This window comes from Salmo salar, chromosome ssa22 (genome assembly GCF_905237065.1).
Source record: "Salmo salar chromosome ssa22, Ssal_v3.1, whole genome shotgun sequence".
NCBI lineage: Eukaryota > Metazoa > Chordata > Actinopteri > Salmoniformes > Salmonidae > Salmo > Salmo salar.
The window spans coordinates 31,230,909-31,251,055 of NC_059463.1; the positions used below are offsets into that span (position 1 = coordinate 31,230,909).

The window sequence follows — 20,147 nt, forward strand, 5'->3', positions numbered from 1 at the left end:
CCGGTTGTAGACTTAGAACATCCAATTTTGTTGTAAAAGTGTGATTTTGAGAAAGAAAATGGAAACCTGTCTATTTCTTACCACTCAGAACTTCAACCAGATTGAAAACGCCCCTGTGACCCACATGGAAACAAATGTGTGGGGAACGTGCCGGGAGTAAAGTGACATTCAGCAGCAAACATATCAAATTGACAGAGAATAAAAAAAACGTTTGGAATAAAATAACCTCCAGTGCTATGACAGTCTGTGTGTGGAAGGGGTGAGTAATAGATGATGTGATATGATTTTGTTCATGGTACGCATCCAAAAGAGTTTGAGATCTTCCAAGGACACGCCAACTGTGGACAGACAACTATATCCCATGGTCATCATATCAAGCAGATAGTTTGGGTCTGAATAAATACAAAAGCCAGGATAATGTGAGGTCCACTGAGTATTTTATCCAAAAACAGCAACTGAAAGGATGAGTCAAACTTGGCCTTGGAACAGAGGAACGGAGAGTGTGTGGCGCGAGGCATAATCAAATATGACCCCTTATCAAGCTTAAATCCACTGAGATCAGTGTCTTGGAGCCTTGGAGGGCCTGGGAGGCAGGTAAGGACAACCCAGCACAAGGAGCACATGTCTGGGGATTTAAGCAGGTCTTTTTGAAGCTGGTTCCAGTGTCATTGGAAAGCTATTAATAATGAAAAGACCAGCGTAAATGCTTTGAGACTAGGGGAAAATGAACAAAAAATAATGAACTAACAGAGAGGAACCTCTAGTGAACTACTGAGTGCTAATAAAGCACACTTTTTCAGCAGATTAACTCTGGCTTTGTAAAAACTACAAAGTCCCTCTGAGTCCATTAAATTAATGAGTCGTTATAGTGGGATGGGAGGTGTTACCACATTTTAATTGCCTAATTCAAAGAAACCTAGCTAATTTGACATTTACAGTATATTAAGCGCATTTATTTTTTGCCTGCAGAACAGCCTGAATTCTTCGGGCATGGAAACATTGCTCAATTGATATCAAGGGACCTACCGTGTGCCAGTAAAACATTCCCCACACCATTACACCACCGCCACCAACCTGTACCGTTGACGCTAGGCAGGATGGGGCCATTGACTCATGCTGCTTATGCCATCAGCATGACACAACAGGAACCGGGATTCGTTGGACCAGGTGATGTTTTTACACTCCTCAATTGTCCAGTGTTGGTGATCGTGTGCCCACTGGAGCTGCTTTGTCTTGTTTTTAGCTGATAGGAGTGGAACACGTGTGGTCATCTGCTGCAATAGCCCATCTGTGATGGGTAAACCCTAGACACTGTCGTGCGTGAAAAGCCCAGGATGTCGGCTGTTTCTGAGATACTGGAACCGGCGAGCCTGGCACGAACGATCATACCACGCTCAAAGCCGCTTAGGTCACTCGTTTTGCCCATTCTAATGTTCAATCAAACAGTAATTGAATGCATCGATGGCAATCTGCCTGCTTTATATAGCGAGCCACGGCCATCTGACTCACTGTCTGTAGGAGTGAACCATTTTCGTGAACTGAGTGGAGTACCTAATAAATTGGCCATTGAGTGTATTTCACTAAATTGTTGTATGCTTTTATCTTCATACATCCCTGAGAGAAATGTATCGCTAAAGTAAATCCTTATCTTACATTGTGTTGCCCATGCTGCTCATAATTAGACTGAAGAGGCAGTCCTTGGTTTAAGCTGGCCCTTGAACTCAGTCATTACTCTCTCAACACTGAAACGGTTTTGTCTCCATGTTTGATGAATGTGTTAGGCCCTCATTATAACCTCTTACCTAAGGCCAAAATGCTAACATCTACACACCCTCTTCTATTTTAACTTCCAGTCTCCAAATGTTGTGGCAGGGACAGTCTAAACGTCCCTGTCAAGCAATGTGTAGCATGACCACAACCCTGATGTGAGACCGGACAGGATCCTACAGTAGCTGGTACCATATTCTGTGGACCAGGTATCAGACAGAGAGTGAGAGTGGTAGTGGTGAAGAACATCAGGGTTTGTCTAGCTTCTGTGACTGCAGGACATACACCTCCAAGCATGATGGCGTTCTGCCGTCCTGTGGGTTCCCTGCGGGCTGTATCCTGATGTGACTGCTCAGACCCTGCCTGGATGCACTGAAGATATACTGAGGGATGCTGCAACACAATGACCGAGGGCTTAATACTGACTGTGGAACTAGTACTTTGCAGAAGCTTATCTAAGTTCAAATGATTCCAGCTCTAAGATGGCCTTATTAAGATACAAATTCATCTGGCTATAATTGTTGAAGCCTATGCCTACTCACTGTTTTAGGGTTATTTTTGCATGCTCTTTGATATATTACTCCCCTCTCTGCTCATGGAAGTAAATCAATGCATGCCAGGGGAGCGCAACTTAAAAGTAAAAATCAATAAAGTAAATGTAGGCAGAAGAATCTACAGTTGTGCCTAGAGGGAATGAGATTCACCAGAAAGATAAACCGGAGAACCACAAAAAAGCAAACACATTGGGTCAATCTATCCATAACAGCTGTTGTGAGCAGCCCTGATTTATCCCATAATGAGCAAAAAGCTGGAAGTAATGAGTCTCTCCTAAACATTAAATCAAAACCAAACAAGGCCCTGCTTTAAGAACACTTAGTATTCACCTCCCTAAGCTGGCCTTTCTATGATTAGAAGACTGCATTAAATGTTCTCTTCAGAGACACTCAAAACACCCAACACCGGCAGAGAGCTCTGCACTACTTCTAAGGAAACTTCAACAAAACCCACCACGTTGAATAAATTAAAGAGATAACCCACTTCAGAAATGAAATTCCTATCAATTTGGTGATAGTCTATGTTCTATGAGTAGGTAAAATAACTATTTCAACCATGATTTAACTACTAAGTGTTGTGTCTGTGAAATAAGGAAATCGTGTTGTAATGCGTCATCACAATGTTCTTGTCACTGGAGATAGGGAATAACTATGACATTTCATAACGCTTTTAAAACAATTATTTGCACTCCAGATCACTAAATCAACCAATAGATGGTATGGCAATACTTGTCTAGAACACATCCATCCGTCTATATCGTCATAAAGTATACACTACCGTTCAAAAGTTTGGGGTCACTTAGAAATGTCCTTGTTTTTGAAAGAAAAGCAAAACAATTTTACCATTAAAATAACATAAAATGTATCAGAAATACAGTGCAGACATTGTTAATGTTGTAAATTAATATTTTAGCTGAAAAAGGCTGATTTGTTATGGAATATCTACATAGGTGTACAGAGGCCCATTATCAGCAACCATCACTCCTGTGTTCCAATGGCACATTGTGTTAGCTACTCCAAGTTTATTATTTTAAAGGGCTAACTGATCATTAGAAAACCCTTTAGCAATTATGTCAGCACAGCTGAAAACTGTTGTTCTGATTAAAGAAGAAATAAAAATGGTCTTCTTTAGACTAGTTGAGTATCTGGAGCATCAGCATTTGTGGGTTCGATTTACAGCTCCTGTTCTGAGAAATGAAGGCTATTCATGCGAGAAATTGCCAAGAAACTGAAGATCTCGTGCAACGCTGTGTACTACTCCCTTCACAGAACAGCGCAAACTGTCTCTAACCAGAATAGTGGGAGACTCCAGTGCACAACTGAGCAAGAGGACAAGTACATTAGTGTTTAGTTTGAGAAACAGACGCCACACAAGTCCTCAACTGGCAGCTTCATTAAATAGTACCTGCAAAACACCAGTCCCAACGTCCACAGTGAAGAAGCGACTCCGGGTTGCTGGCCTTCTAGGCAGAGTTGCAAAGAAAAAGCCATAACTCAGACTGGCCAATACAAAGAAAAGATTAAGATGGGCAAAAGAACACAGACACTGGACAGAGGAACTCTGCCTAGAAGGCCAGCACCCTGGAGTCGCCTCTTCACTGTTGACGTTGAGACTGGTGTTTTGCGGGTACTATTTAATGAAGCTGCCAGTTGAGGACTGGGAAATCTGACTTCAGTGACTGGGAACTCGGGGGGAAAAACGAGCTCCGACTGGGAAAATACGCTTTGAACGGTCATCCAACTCGGAATTATAAGTTGGGAACTCGGGCCTCTTTCTAGAGCTACGAAGTGAAGATCACTGACATCATCATGATTCGACCTTGTTTTTTCCCAGTTCCCAGTTGCCTTGAAAGCACCATAAATCCAGTGAATGCCAGACTTTGATGTCAAAATCTGCCCACGAAGGACTGCCGCACCACCTTCCTGTTCAAGTGAGCAAAGCATAACAAGGTGATTCCAAAAATGCCTTTGTATGCTGCTGCATAAATTATGTTATATGCCAGGGAGATATGTACAGAGCATTCGGAAAGTATTCAGACCCCTTAACTTTTTCCACAATTTGTTACGTTAGAGGTTTTTAGTGATGTTTGCAAGTGTATACTGCTCAAAAAAATAAAGGGAACACTTAAACAACACATCCTAGATCTGAATGAAAGAAATAATCTTATTAAATACTTTTTTCTTTACATAGTTGAATGTGCTGACAACAAAATCACACACAAATAATCAATGGAAATCCAATTTATCAACCCATGGAGGTCTGGATTTGGAGTCACACTCAAAATTAAAGTGGAAAACCACACTACAGGCTGATCCAACTTTGATGTAATGTCCTTAAGACAAGTCAAAATGAGGCTCAGTAGTGTGTGTGTGGCCTCCATGTGCCTGTATGACCTCCATACAACGCCTGGGCATGCTCCTGATGAGGTGGCGGATGGTCTCCTGAGGGATCTCCTCCTAGATCTGGACTAAAGCATCCGCCAACTCCTGGACAGTCTGTGGTGCAATGTGGCGTTGGTGGATGGAGCGAGACATGATGTCCCAGATGTGCTCAATTGGATTCAGATCTGGGGAACGTGCGGGCCAGTCCATAGCATCAATGCCTTCCTCTTGCAGGAACTGCTGACACACTCCAGCCACATGAGGTCTAGCATTGTCTTGCATTAGGAGGAACCCAGGGCCAACCGCACCAGCATATGGTCTCACAAGGGGTCTGAGGATCTCATCTCGGTACCTAATGGCGGTCAGGCTACCTCTGGCGAGCACATGGAGGGCTGTGCGGCCCCCCCAAAGAAATGCCACCCCACACCATGACTGACCCACCGCCAAACCGGTCATGCTGGATGTTGCAGGCAGCAGAATGTTCTCGACGGCGTCTCCAGACTCTGTCACGTCTGTCACGTGCTCAGTGTGAACCTGCTTTCATCTGTGAAGAGCACAGGGCGCCAGAGGCGAATTTGACAATCTTGGTGTTCTCTGGCAAATGCCAAACGTCCTGCACGGTGTTGGGCTGTAAGCACAACCCCCACCTGTGGATGTCGGGCCCTCATACCACCCTCATGGAGTCTGTTTCTGACCGTTTGCGCAGACACATGCACATTTGTGGCCTGCTGGAAGTCATTTGGCAGGGCTCTGGCAGTGCTTCTCCTGCTCCTCCTTGCACAAAGGCGGAGGTAGCGGTCCTGCTGCTGGGTTGTTGCCCTCCTACGGCCTCCTCCATGTCTCCTGATGTACTGGCCTGTCTCCTGGTAGCGCCTCCATGCTCTGGACACTACGCTGACAGACACAGCAAACCTTCTTGCCACAGCTCGCATTGATGTGCCATCCTGGATGAGCTGCACTACCTGAGCCACTTGTAGACTTGTAGACTCCGTCTCATGCTACCACTAGAGTGAAAGCACCGCCAGCATTCAAAAGTGACCAAAACATCAGCCAGGAAGCATAGGAACTGAGAAGTGGTCTGTAGTGTCCACCTGCAGAACCACTCCTTTATTGGGGGTGTCTTGCTAATTGCCTATAATTTCCACCTGTTGTCTATTCCATTTGCACAACAGCATGTGAAATGTATTGTCAATCAGTGTTGCTTCCTAAGTGGACAGTTTGATTTCACAGAAGTGTGATTGACTTGGAGTTACATTGTGTTGTTTAAGTGTTCCCTTTATTTTTTTGAGCAGTGTATAAAAAACAAAAATATGAAATATCACATTTACATAAGTATTCAGACCCTCTACTCAGAACTTTGTTAAAGCACCTTTGGCACTGATTACAGCCGAGTCCTCTTCGGTATGACGCTACAAGCTTGGGGAGTTTCTCCCAATCTTCTCTGCAGATGCTCTCAAGCGCAGTCAGGTTGGATGGGGAGCATCGCTGGACAGCTATTTTCACATCTCTCCGGAGATGTTAGATCGGGTACAGGTCCGGGCTCTGGTTGGGCCAATCAAGGACATTCAGAGACTTGTCCCGAAGCCACTCCTGCGTTGTCTTGGCTGTGTGTTCAGGGTCGTTGTCCTGTTGGAAGGTGAACCTTCGCCCGAGTCCTGAGCGTCTGGAGCAGGTTTTCATCAAGGATCTCTCTGTATTTTGCTCCGTTCATTTTTCCCACGATCCAGTCCATGCCGCTGAAAAACATCCCCAAAGCATGATGCTGCCACCACCATGCTTCATCGTAGAGATGGTGGCAGGTTTCCTACAGACATGATGCTTCGCATTCAGGCCAAAGAGATCCATCTTGGTTTCATCAGACCAAAGAATCTTGTTTCTCATGGTTTGAGAGTCACTTAGGTGCCTTTTGGCAAATTCCAAGCGGGCTGTCGTGTGCCTTTTCCACGGGGTGGCTTCCGTCTGGCCACTCTACCATAAAGACCTGATTGGTGGAGTGCTGCAGAGATGGTTGTCCTTCTGGAAGGTTCTCCCATCTCCATAGAGGAATTATGGAGCTCTGTCAGAGTTACCATCGGGTTCTTGGTCACCTCCCTGACCAAGGCTCTTCAACCCCGATTTTGTTTTTTTAAGAATGTGTTCTTGCGGACCTTCAATGATGCAGACATTTTTTGGTACCCTTCTACAGATTTGTACCATGACACAATCCTCTCTCGGAGTTCTACGGACAATTCCTTCAACCTCATGGCTTGGTTTTTGTTCAGACATGCACTGTCAACTGTAGGACCTTATATAGACAGGTGTGTGCCTTTCCAAATCATTTCCAATCAATTGAATTTACCAAAGGTGGAATCCAATCAAGTTGTAGAAACATCTCAAGGATGATCAATGGAAACACGATGCACCCAAGCTCAATGTCGAGTCTCATAGCAAAGGGTCTGAATACTTATGTAAATAAGGGATCCGTTTTCACTTTGTCATTATGTGTGTAGATTGATTTAGATTTTTTTTTAAATCCATTTTAGAATAAGGCTGTAACATAACAAAATGTGTCAAAAGTCAAGGGGTCTGAATACTTTCCGAATGCACTCTATACTGTAGCTAAGAAAGTAATACTCAGTTTATGTTGTGTAGTAAGCTGTTAGTAGCCATGTGCCTCACCCTAATAATTTGGTCTATTTTCACCTCTTAAAATGTTGCCTAGTGTTCTGACTTGGTGGTGCACATGTAGCCTATAACCTGTTTTAGAGAAACTTCATCATTGAATATTGTAACAGCTTTCATTGCCTGCTTCTATGCTCGCTTTACTTATCCTACGGTTCTGACTTGGTGTACTGGGAGAATATTGTAAGAACGGCCCATGTTCTGAATTCTGTCGCTGTACATTTCAAAAGTGCTGAACAAATCGTTATATTGACTACGTCCGCCCTAGCGCGCTCATGAATGTCTTAATTGAAATTAAGGATTGCCTCTTATCTGCTTGTCGTCCCCTTATGCCATTGTTTGTACATCTCAATTGTCAGTAGAAACCACATCAGCCACATCAGCCATATCAGTTATGTTTTTAGGCTGATTGAACTATTTCGCTGCCAGACAAGGCTCCGCTTATAGCCAGGTGTAGCAGTGGTAAGGTGTTGGGACTGCCGTTGGGACTCTGCTGTTGGGACAGCTTTCGGCCCTAACAGTTTGTGGGCACCGTTTGTCACCGTTACAGTGCAATACATGTATTGTTTAGTGTGGTGTTGTGTAGTGGCTTTGCTGGCATGCATCCCCAAAAAGGTTGTGTGTGTCCCCACCACCAAAATATACATGCTGAACTCGCCACTGGATGATATGCATGCAATGCTTAATTATAAAGGTACCTCAGAACTCCCCAGGTCACCCCCCTCTAGCGCTAACTTTGTGTTCCGGCACCTCTTGATTTACAAATTAAGCACTGGTTAAGGTAAAGGTTAAGGTTAAGTAAGGATTATGGTTAAGGTCAGGTTTAGGGTAGGGACGTCCCAACGATCTCAGATAGTGCTGACCGTTTGTTTAGGCGATTTAACAGCTTGCTAGCTACATCACATGCTGATACTGACTTTGATATTATCACAGACAGAAGTGGAAACCAAGACACTTCACAGGGGCTACAAAGCAGAAGCATCTGTTTATTACGTTTTCTCACTAGCCAATATGCTAGTGAGAGGAAGTGCAGTAGCGGGTAGCAGGAGAGGATGGACTGAAACTGGCCCGACATTCTGCTAATTTTCTCATCAAAGAAACATCTGATCTCAATACATTTTTCCTTTTTCCAAAACTATAATCAGTTACAAACACAGTGAACTAAGTTTTATAAACGTCACCCTTTGCCAAAGTTTTTTTTAAATTGCGTTGTTTAGAAGGAGAGCAAGATCGAATTGAGTTTGTGAACATGCACACTTCACAGAGGAGGCGTTAAAGGAGTTTTTGTAGGGTTTTTTGATAAACGCTGAAAATAAGGTCTATGATAAACACATTTTTAGGATATCTTACACTTGTTTTTGAGATAATCTTCATCAGCTAATGTCACTTTTTGTGAATTTTGAAGCATTTATGTAGGCTAATTTTAAAAAAAAATCACAAACCACAAAGGCTTTATAATTCATAAAGGTCAATTCAACTGACTGAAATTATCTCATATAACACAATGTATAAGATCTCCAAAGCCTGTGTTAACCAAAAACAGGTTAAATTACCAGAGATGCTCACGTCGCTATTATATTAGGCTATCGGTATTACTGGGCTATATCAGCCAATAGGCTAGACGTAGTTTGAAGAGAGCAGAGTTAGAGAGACTTGCACTTTCTCTAAAGCTACGTGTCATAGCCTACCTTCTAGGAGAGGGATGATTTTCAGACTTGGGTGATCAATATGGGTGATCAATATTTATTTCTAAGCAATGTAGTAAACTTTAGCCTAATCATATTTAGGAATTACATTTCCTTGAAAAGATAACTGCCCCGTGCTTCTCCGCCCAAGCATAGGCTTTAGACTACTCTATTTAATTGAGACCACACCCAGACCTGGTCTTGCACATATGGCTAATGAACTGGAAACAGCAAGAATGATGAGATTGGACATGTGCACTTTCTCTTGAGCTACGTTTTGCATATAGGATATAGCCTACGTTTTAGGATGATTTGCAGGCAGAGACAAATAAATGGGTAACAACTATTTAATGAAAATGTGCATCGCTCACTCACCATGGTAACCTATGCACGCGTTGCGCCTTTTCAATGATGATTACATTTTTCTATTGCACCTTGACTAATGTTGGTTGAGCATCCTCCACTTATTTTCATTATCCACATTTTATTTACAGACACTGTAGTAAAATATAGTCAGCCTACTCAATTTCATTGAGACTACACTACTACTAGGCGCACTTGATCTCGCATGCCCAACATGGAGGTAGGGTACTTAACTTTAAGCAGGAAATTCTGCAAGTGTGTGAATAACGTGACAAAGATGTGCTTTTAATACAATAGCTAGGCTAACGCACACAACGCAGAAAGACGACTGCTTCCAAATAACCCGTGGGACAACAAAAATATTTTCATCCCACAATTGTCAGTCTGACTACCCACTCCCAACCGCAGCATGAAAAATACCGACCGTGCTGAAATGTTCCACGGGGATCCAGCTGGAATGCAGCCCTCTACCTCAGACCTTATTTATGGCATTTATCTCAAAACCCTATTTTTTCCCATTCAATTAATATGCCCCATAGGAATCGTTGAACGAACCACAGGTAACTCGTTTCAGTTTTTTAGTAATGCAAACGGGCAAACTCCTAGTGTTGGGTCGTTCGGGAACGACTTGGCTCTAAGAGCCGGCTCTTGTAGGCGAACGTTGGGAGCCGGCTCGCATATCAGAAGAGACACATTTATTTATAAAAATACAAAATTCAAAGAACGAAAAAATTAAATATAGGCCTAAATGCTCAAGAGCACACATTCGTTCTGACTGTCTGCTCAGACTAACAGTCTCACCTGCTGTTCCTGTCAATCAGACACGCAGTGTCAACCAATGAACTAAAGATGCGTGAGGGAGGGCCGAGCCAACTCACTGACAGTCACACACTTAGCAGCAGAGGAGAGAGAGGAAGGACAGCTGTGAAAACAACAGCTGGAAAATGAGTCTGAAGCACAGTAGCATTTGGATGCATTTTAATAATGTAGACAATGTTAGAGCACAGTGTAGAATTTGCCAAAACAAAATCTCATAAAGCTGGTTCTACGCACAACCTACACCGGCATATGCGAACTGTGCACCCAACTGTGAAGCTAGCTGTAGCGGAGCTTTGAGAAACTAGCGGGCCTGCTACGGATAGTGGTGGAGCCAGCACCTCCACACGTGAAGATTTTTCGATGTCTAGCTGTCTTCTGGACTGCTTTGAATTCAGTGACAGACACACCTCAGAGAATTTGGCAGAGGAACTGTTGAGAGTGGCCAGAGAATGGCAAGTAGATGGAAAAGTGGTCTGTTGTGTTAGCGACAATGCAGCTAACATAAACAAAGCCATGAAAATGTTTAAATGGACCCATCATCCATGTCTTGCCCACACAATCAATCTGATTGTAAGAGATGCTCTGAAGGTGATGAAGTCCACCGTGGACAAAGTGAAAGCAGCTGTGGAATACTTCCACAGGAGCACAGTAGGTGCTGAAAAAGTCTACACAATGTCAAATGGGAATGCCTGAGCTGAGGCCTAAACAAGACTGCAGAGTCCTGGAACCCTCTGAGCAGGTCACTGTGGAGATGAGTGGAGAGAGGTACAGTAAGCAGTTATTACTACATCATTATTTAATCCAGTATTATACATGTATATGAGCAGTAGATGAGAATGTAGCACCAGTAGACAAAACATGAACCTGAACTAATACATTTCTGTTCTCTCTTTTCAGCTATGTGACAGCCTCAAAAAGTATACTCCTGTGTAAGGGAGTATAATTTGGAATTTGGAATGGAATATAATTATGTGCTATCAGAAACCGCTGCACTTGACCCCAGGTTTAAGAAGTTAGCCTTTAGTGATGCCAGAGTGATTGATTTGGCTCTTCAAAGAATAACCTCAGCAGCATGTAGGGACAGCACCAGCAGTCAGCTGGCTCAGGCACCAGGGCAACAGGAAGAAGAGGGATCAGATGGAGCAGAAGCACCAGCAGTAGCGCCACAAACGTCTGCTGTTTGGATGCTGTTTAACGAGAGAGCAACTGGGGATGCAGCACGAAGGAATCCCTCAGCAGATGCCGAAATGGAGGTCCGATCCTATTTGGAGGAGCCCCTCTACCAAATCCTCTGAGCTGGTGGAAGAACAAGGCCTCGGTCTACCCACGGCTTACTAAAGTCATGACAGGGAGACTCCGCATAGTGGCCACATCCGTTCCCTCTGAGAGGGTCTTCTCGCAAACGGGAAAAATAATTACTGAAAGAAGAAACCGCATCAGCCCCTCGAAAGTGAGGCAGCTTGCATTTCTGAATGCAAATATCTCATAAATGCAAAATATGGTCAGCATTGCTGTGGCTGCTGGTTATAACATGGCAATAAAGAAGAGAGAAAAGAGGGACCTGTTTAATGTTTTAAGTGGGATACTGCAGTTTTGCACATTGACATTTATTTTTCTTTGATATGGTGCAATATTCTATTATTATGCTGTTCAGATTGTATTAGTTTTGAATTTTTACATTTATATGCACTTTGTTTATATACATTAAAAAAGTTATATTTTAAATGCAAATGTTTAATAGCATTCTTTTTCATAACAAACCAATGCATTTTTAAATACATTGTGGTTAAGGTAGAGTATGATTTCATTCACTAATTGAATTAGAATTGTTTTAACACCAATCATAGTGAAACTATCGCAAACTGTTTGACTTGAAAAAATACAAAACATTTTTTTTTTTAAAGAGCCGTTCGGGAGCCAAAAGAGCTGTCTCTTTTTGGTGAGCTGAGCCGAACGAGCCGGCTTACTGAAAAGAGCCGGAATGCCCATCACTACAAACTCCATGCTCAGAGAGTGCATTGCATTGTGGGTTTTATAGATCGACTTGAGCTGCAATCGATTTCCACATGTTGCTACCAACCTTATTATTTAACGAAAAAAATGAAACATGTTGAACAGGGTGGTATGTTCAACAAGTACAGTAACTTTAGTCTTCAACTAACCAATGTTGGAGCGTCTTTCTAAAATAAAGTCAATTTGAACTATTCTGGGCTATAGTGTAGGCAGGCTGTGGGCGTATGATCCTGATAGAACTCTTTCCAGAGGTGCGTGTTGAGCTCTGTGTGAGCACCAACGAAATACTCCTGCTGAGAGTCCAACTTTAGCTACATACAAAATGTCTCAGTAATACTACGCACAGGACAGATCTCCTGTTTTGAGAAGTGTGAAGCATTAACACAGAGAAACCCTGAAGACAAGTCAAATGTCTGCTTGTTGAGGAGTGGAGCATCAGCTATTCAGCTTGCACAGGATAACGTTTTCCCAAGGTACAGATATAGGATCAAATTCAAGATACCCTCCTAGGACTGTGGCGGTCACGAAATTTCGACAGCCGGTGATTGTCAAGCAAATAACTGTCGGTCTCACGGTAATTGACCGTTAATTAACATAATCACATTTAGCATCTTTTGGCTTCCACACAGGTGACTACCTCATGAAGCTAGTTGAGAGACTGCCAAGAGTGTGCAAAGCTGTCATCAAGGCAAAGGGTGGCTATTTGAATATATATTTACATATTTTGTGGTTACTACATGATTCCATATGTGTTATTCATAGTGATGTCTTCACTATTATTCTACAATGTAGAAAGTAGTAAAAATAAAGAAAAACCCTTGAATGAGTAGATGTTCTAAAACTTTTGACCGTCAGTATACATTTTGAAAAGTCAAATAAATCCATGTAATATAGTCTACACCTTCACAATAAATCCATTATTTACTTTAGATAGGTCTAACGAAACATGATATGAAGAAAATGTAGTCTATTTCAGAAGAACAGAATAGCATACTCTGAGTTGACCTTATGTTAGGTCCTGACCTGGCTATGCCATATGACTGTGGGCTACACTAGATTATTTAGCAGACAAAATTTGCTTAGAGGCATTATTTTATATTATTTTATAGTATAAAGAATACAATTGAACAAAGCTGAATAAAATAGAAAGGATATTTTCTCCAAACAATTTGAGGGAGTCCACTCATGCAGCTATTCTGTGTTGAGCGGATAAGAAAGAATTAGGTACTCCTATATGCTTAATTAAGAGTTATTAATGTAATGTTCTACAAACGTTGGGCTATATGTTTTGATTTTTAATACATTGAAAGGCATGAGCTCCGCTTTGTTTTTTGCACCGGCTCTACACACTTCCTCAGTCTCTCATTCACAATTAGAGAAGCACTTGATAATGCCTAAAAATTCCCAGGGGCATCCTCTTTGTGTGGCCATAATACACCGGGAAAAAATCCATGCCTTTTGCAGCCCTTCTCCTGGAGTGCTACCTGCTCCAAAGCAATTCTCACTCACAGGCTACAAGTGAAGACAGACATCGGGGACGCAAATGCGCGCGTCCTTATCCAATTCCTAAGTGCATAATGAAGATATTAGAAGAACTGTCCACATTTACTTTTCGTCAGCCAACAAGATGAGTAGGCCTAACGAACAGCAAAAGCACTAGCCTACGTCAATCTACTATCCCCCATAGTATAAAAGTTGTTCCTATTATATTCTGTGCGAGAAATAAATATTCCATACTCTTGGACAGTTGTGGGATGTGATAGATCCCAAATTAATACAACCACTACCATCACTCAAACTTTTTTACGCAATGAGGCTGACGCAACAGATCAGAACATTTAGCTTAAAATGTTGATAAACTATTAGGCTATTTCTTCACATTATAAGCACAGCAATGCGCACACGACAGTAAGGGCAAATGTTCCATTAGTGGGAAAACACCATTATCAAAATTGACCACAAATGTGAATATGCATGTAACGCTTTTATTATAAAGGTGCATTTTTATGGTGAAAATGATCTTCCACAAACTTGAAACTCCTGCGCTGCTTATGTATGCCAGTTAGGCTCTACACCCCTTGTAAAGGGGATTAATGTGCTTAATTTTAAGAAGTTATTTGGCAACTTTAGTTGTGATACAAACCTTATCAAAAGATATAGGCCTATGGGCTAGTCTACATGAGGTGCGTGACCATGATTCTAAAAAGTAAAAAAAACAAAAAAATGGCATTGTTTCTTGCCTTAAAATGGGCTTCATTCAGAAGTGATAATATATAATTCACAACTGATAAGCTAACAGTCACCCATCAGACTATTCTTGATTTAATCTAGACTTTACATATACTAAATAATGTATGCATAGTCACTTCAGCCCTACCTAGATGTACTAATTACCTAGACTAACCGGTACCCCCACACATTAACTCGGTACTGGTACCCCCTGTATATAGCCTTGATATTGCTATTTTATTGTGTTACTTTTGTATTATTTTTACTCTTTCTTGAAGTGCACTGTTGGTTAAGGGCTTGTAAGTAAGCATTTCACATTAAGGTCTACACCTGTTGTATTCGGCGCATGTGACAAATAAAATTTTATTTAATGTGTGAAATTCGTTTTGATTTAGAATGGACCATTATCATGCACCTGTCTCGAAACAGGGGCAGGGAAAAAATGCATGTCATCTGGACTTACAATAGCAAATGGAAGACGCTTTTCCTGTGGCTAATTTTCATGCTAGCCAGGTAGGTTATACACCTGTTGTAAAGATAAGCAATGTGCTTAATATTTGCTTAATATTAGGAAAGTTGAGAAATAAATAGTTGGCCTAGCCTATAGAAAGATGATGAAATCCTCCTCTTTTTAAGAGGCCATCACTCTGTTTTCTCAAGCAATTTCATAGTCTATAGAAATGTTGCTCATGGGCTCTCATGAAGTGTTTGATTAGATTTTCAATTACATTTGCAATGATGTCAGAGTGATTACAGGGACAATAGAGTGGCTAATATGGTCATCGCAACAGCCCTATACCATCACACACGCCTAACCTTAACCATTAGTGGGGAAAACGCAAAACTGACCCAAGATAAGCGTCTCCGGGCAACTTCACCTTACTCAATTCTGCCGTCTCCTGGGCTCCCTCACCTGCTGATGGACACCTCACTGAGACATGGGCTCGGTGACCTGGAAATGACCGCTACAACAGAAGGCTGCTGCTGCTTCTCAGAGGGCTCCTCCACTGGTGATGTCATCAATACGCAGCAGGCCTCTGAGTCACTGGGGCTGGGATCACTCTGTTCCTGTTGTGCTGCCTTATCTACGGGATGGAGGGAAAATAACATGGACTGTACACATGATCATAAAACTGGTATAAAATCATTTAGTGGTGAAAATGAGCTACGAGGAATCTGTGCTAGGAAACTTTGCTTGAAATCCATGTCATGGCTTATAATCTGGATCGGTCCTATTTTAACGTTGTAAACATGATTTGAGCAGACTGTGTGATAGATGCTAAAGTCATCCATGTTAAATTATATCTTATCTCATAGATATTTCCTCAAAGTAATGGGGAATACTTTTAACCACAAACACACCACTGTGTCTTCTAGGCAGAGGGCAAAAGGTTCATGACCATCAGTTAATGACATTCTATATGTGGCTGACATTCTGAAGTGTGACTAATGCATTATGAATATGATTACCTCTGCATGTACTGATGTTTCGGTCTATGATGGGGGATTTCCATGGAAAAATATTAAATGCTTTATTTGGCAACAGTTGATCGCCATGTGGGTGTTTTTTTAAAGGAGCAAGCCAACAGCATGCTAGGTAGTGGTAGGTATCAATAGCAAATCCAGCACGGCTGGAAGCTATAGCGAGCCGCGATTAGTCAATGTTGCTGCCATATCGCCAACAATTTGCAACTTGAAGCCTGGCCTGTTCATGCTCTGTTTGACTAGCTCCACTAGCTTCAAACACTTTGGCGCTAGCTTGGTGTTTGGTCTTGCCTTGGTGTTTGGTCTTGCCTTCCACTGAAAATTAATAGGCAGCATCACTTTTTCACCAAGTGTGACCTTTATCAAGACATACTGGGCATGAATCCCAATAGAGCTTGCGGGTGTGTTGCATGGCAGCAAAAAATAATATACATAATAAATCATGTGGAAATATGTTTCCAAATGTTATGCAATGCATTTGTTTATTTTTTTGCTTACGTGCAAAGACGAACAACACATGCAGAGTTAAGAGTGTGTATTGTCTTTCATAATGAATTGTAGTCTGGGGCTGTAACTCCCAACACCACATGAGAAAGATGGCATGAGTATGGTGGTGTCAAATCAAATCAAACGTTGTCACATGCGCCGAATAAAACAAGTGTAGACTTTACAGCGAAATACTTACTTACAAGCCCTTAACCAACAGTACAGTTCACGAAGAGTTAAGAAAATATTTACCAAATAAACTAAAGTAAAAAATAATTTAAAAAACGAACACAATAACATAACAATAATGAGGACATATACAGGGGGTACCGGTACCGAGTCAGGGTGCGGGGGTACAGGTTAGAGGTCATTTGTACATGTAGGTAAGGGTGAAGTCACTATGCATAGATGATAAACAGCTAGTAGCAACAGTGTATAAAACAAATGCTGGGGGGGGGGTCAATGTAATAGTCCGGTGGCCATTTGATTAATTGTTCAGCAGTCTTATGGCTTGAGGGTAGAAGCCTTTTGGTCCTAGACTTGGCGCTCCGGTACCGCTTGCCGTGCAGGAGCAGAGACTTGGGTGACTGGAGTGTCTGACAATTTATGAGCTTTCCTCTGACACCGCCTATTATATACAGTTAAAGTCCGAAGTTTACATACACTTAGGTTGGAGTCATTAAAACTAGTTTTTCAACCACTCCACAAATATCTTGTTAACAAACTATAGTTTTGGCAAGTCGGTTAGAACATCTACTTTGAGCATGACACAAGTCATTTTTCCAACAATTGTTTACAGACAGATTATTTCACTTATAATTCACTGAATCACAATTCCAGTGGGTCAGAAGTTTACATACACTAAGTTGACTGTGCCTTTGACCAGCTTGGAAAATTCAAGAAAATGACGTCATGGCTTTAGAAGCTTCTGATAGGCTAATTGACATCATTTGAGGCAATTGGAGGTGTACCTGTGGATGTTTTTAAAAGCCTACCTTCAAACTCAGTGCCTCTTTGCTTAACATCATGGGAAAATCAAAAGAAATCAGCCAAGACCACAAAAAAAACTGTAGACCTCCACAAGTCTGGTTCATCCTTGTGAGCAATTTCCAAACGCCTGAAGGTGCCACATTCATCTGTACAAACAATAGTACGCAAGTATAAACACCATGGGACCACACAGTCGTCATACCGCTCAGGAAGGAGACGCGTTCTTTATCCTAGAGATGAACGTACTTTGGTGCGAAAAGTGCAAATCAATCCCAGAACAACAGCAAAGGACCTTGTGAAGATGCTAGAGGAAACAGGTACAAAGTATCTACAGTGAGGGAAAAAAGTATTTCATCCCCTGCTGATTTTGTACGTTTGCCCACTGACAAAGTAATTATCAGTATATAAGTTTAATGGTAGGTTTATTTGAACAGTGAGAGACAGAACAACAAAAAAATCCAGAAAAACGCATGTCAACATTTTTATAAATTGATTTGCATTTTAATAAGGGAAATATGTATTCGACCCCTCTGCAAAACGTGACTTAGTACTTGGTGGCAAAACCCTTGTTGGCAATCACAGAGGTCAGACGTTTCTTGTAGTTGGCCACCAGGTTTGCACACATCTCAGGAGGGATTTTGTCCCACTCCTCTTTGCAGATCTTCTCCAAGTCATTAAGGTTTCGAGGCTGACGTTTGGCAACTCGAACCTTCAGCTCCCTCCACAGATTTTATATGGGATTAAGGTCTGGAGACTGGCTAGGCCACTCCAGGACCTTAATGTGCTTCTTCTTGAGTCACTCCTTTGATGCCTTGTCTGTGTGTTTTGGGCCATTGTCATGCTGGAATACCCATCCACGACCCATTTTCAATACCCTGGCTGAGGGAAGGAGGTTCTCACCCAAGATTTGATGGTACATGGCCCCGTCCATCGTCCCTTTGATGCGGCGAAGTTGTCCTGTCCCCTTAGCAGAAAAACACCCCCAAAGCATAATGTTTCCACCTCCATGTTTGACGGTGGGGATGGTATTCTTGGGGTCATAGGCAGCATTTCTCTTCCTCCAAACATGGCGAGTTGAGTTGATGCCAAAGAGCTCCATTTTGGTCTCATCTGACCACAACACTTTCACCCAGTTGTCTTCTGAATCATTCAGATGTTCATTGGCAAACTTCAGACGGGCATGTATATGTGCTTTCTTGAGCAGGGGGACCTTGCGGGCGCTGCAGGATTTCAGTCCTTCACAGCGTAGTGTGTTACCAATTATTTTCTTGGTGACTATGGTCCCAGCTGCCTTGAGATCATTGACAAGATCCTCCCGTGTAGTTCTGGGCTGATTCCTCACCGTTCTCATGATCATTGCAACTCCACGAGGTGAGAACTTGCATGGAGCCCCAGGCCGAGGGAGATTGACAGTTCTTTTGTGTTTCTTCCATTTGTGAATAATCGCACCAACTGTTGTCACCTTCTCACCAAGCTGCTTGGCGATGGTCTTGTAGCCCATTCCAGCCTTGTGTAGGTCTACAATCTTGTCCCTGACATCCTTGGAGAGCTCTTTGGTCTTGGCCATGGTGGAGAGTTTGGAATCTGATTGATTGATTGCTTCTGTGGACAGGTGTCTTTTATACAGGTAACAAGCTGAGATTAGGAGCACTCCCTTTAAGAGTGTGCTCCTAATCTCAGCTCGTTACCTGTATAAAAGACACCTGGGAGCCAGAAATCTTTCTGATTGAGAGGGTATTAAAGACTTAAAGGGAGAGGTTTAAAATGTCAGTGAAGACACTTGCCAGTTGGTCCACGCATGCCAGGATTACGTCCTGGTAATCCATCTGGCCCCACGACCTTGTGAATGTTGACCTGTTTAAAGGTCTTTCTCACATCGGCTACCGAGAGTTATCACAAAGTCATCCAGAACAGCTGGTGCTCTCGTGCATGCTTCATTTTTGCTTGCCTCGAAGCGAGCATAAAAGGCATTTAGCTGTTTTGTAGGCTCGCGTCACTGGGCGGCTCGCGTCTGGGTTTTTCTTTGTAGTCCGTAATAGTTTTCAAGCCCTGCAAAATCGGACGAGCGTCAGAGCCAGTGTAGTAGGATTCAATCTTAATCCTGTATTGACGCTTTGCTTGTTTGATGGTTTGTCTGAGGGCATAGCGGGATTTCTTATAGACGTCCGGATTAGTGTCCCGCTCCTTGAAAGCGGCAGCTCTAGCTTTTAGCTCGATGCAGAGCTCTAGCCTTTAGCTTGATGTAATCCATGGCTCATGGTTGGGATGTACGGCCACTGTGGGGATGACGTCGTCGATGCACTTATTTATGAAGCCGATGACTGAGGTGGTATACTTCTCAATGCCATTGGATGAATCCCGGAACATATTACAGTCTGTGCTAGCAAAACAGTTCTGTAGTGTAGCATCCGCGTCATCTGACCACTACCGTTTTGAGCGAGTCACTGGTACTTCTGCTTTAGTTTTTGCTTGTAAGCAGGAATCGGGAGGACAGAATTATGGTCAGATTTGCCAAATGGAGGGCGGTGGAGAACTTTGTATGCATCTCTGTGTGTGGAGTAAAGGTGGTCAAGTGTTTTTTTCCCTCTGGTTGCAAATGTGACATGCTGGTAAAAATCTGGTAAAACTGATTTACGTTTGCCTGCATTAAAGTCCCTGGCCACTAGGAGCTTCGCTTCTGGGTGAGCATTTTCTTGTTTGCTTATGGCCTTAT

The 20,147-nt window shown here is 42.5% G+C and overlaps 1 protein-coding gene across 5 annotated transcripts in view; it reads right to left on the bottom strand.

The window, feature by feature from the left end:
* The window catches only part of LOC106583181 (E3 ubiquitin-protein ligase RAD18), a 97,633-nt gene that overhangs the window by 24,943 nt on the left and 52,543 nt on the right, over positions 1 to 20,147 (bottom strand). For 2 of the 5 annotated variants that reach the window (XR_001323456.2, XM_014167078.2), the window contains one exon: positions 15,387 to 15,558. The exons of 2 other annotated variants lie outside the window; for them this stretch is intronic. Coding sequence is in view for 1 of the 3 variants with exons in the window: in XM_014167078.2 (XP_014022553.1) it covers positions 15,387 to 15,558 (172 nt within the window). In the remaining 2 variants the exon portion in view is untranslated. Of the gene's footprint in view, positions 1 to 15,351; positions 15,559 to 20,147 lie in introns of all 5 variants that reach the window. One more of the 5 variants, XR_006761306.1, reaches the window with a different exon arrangement.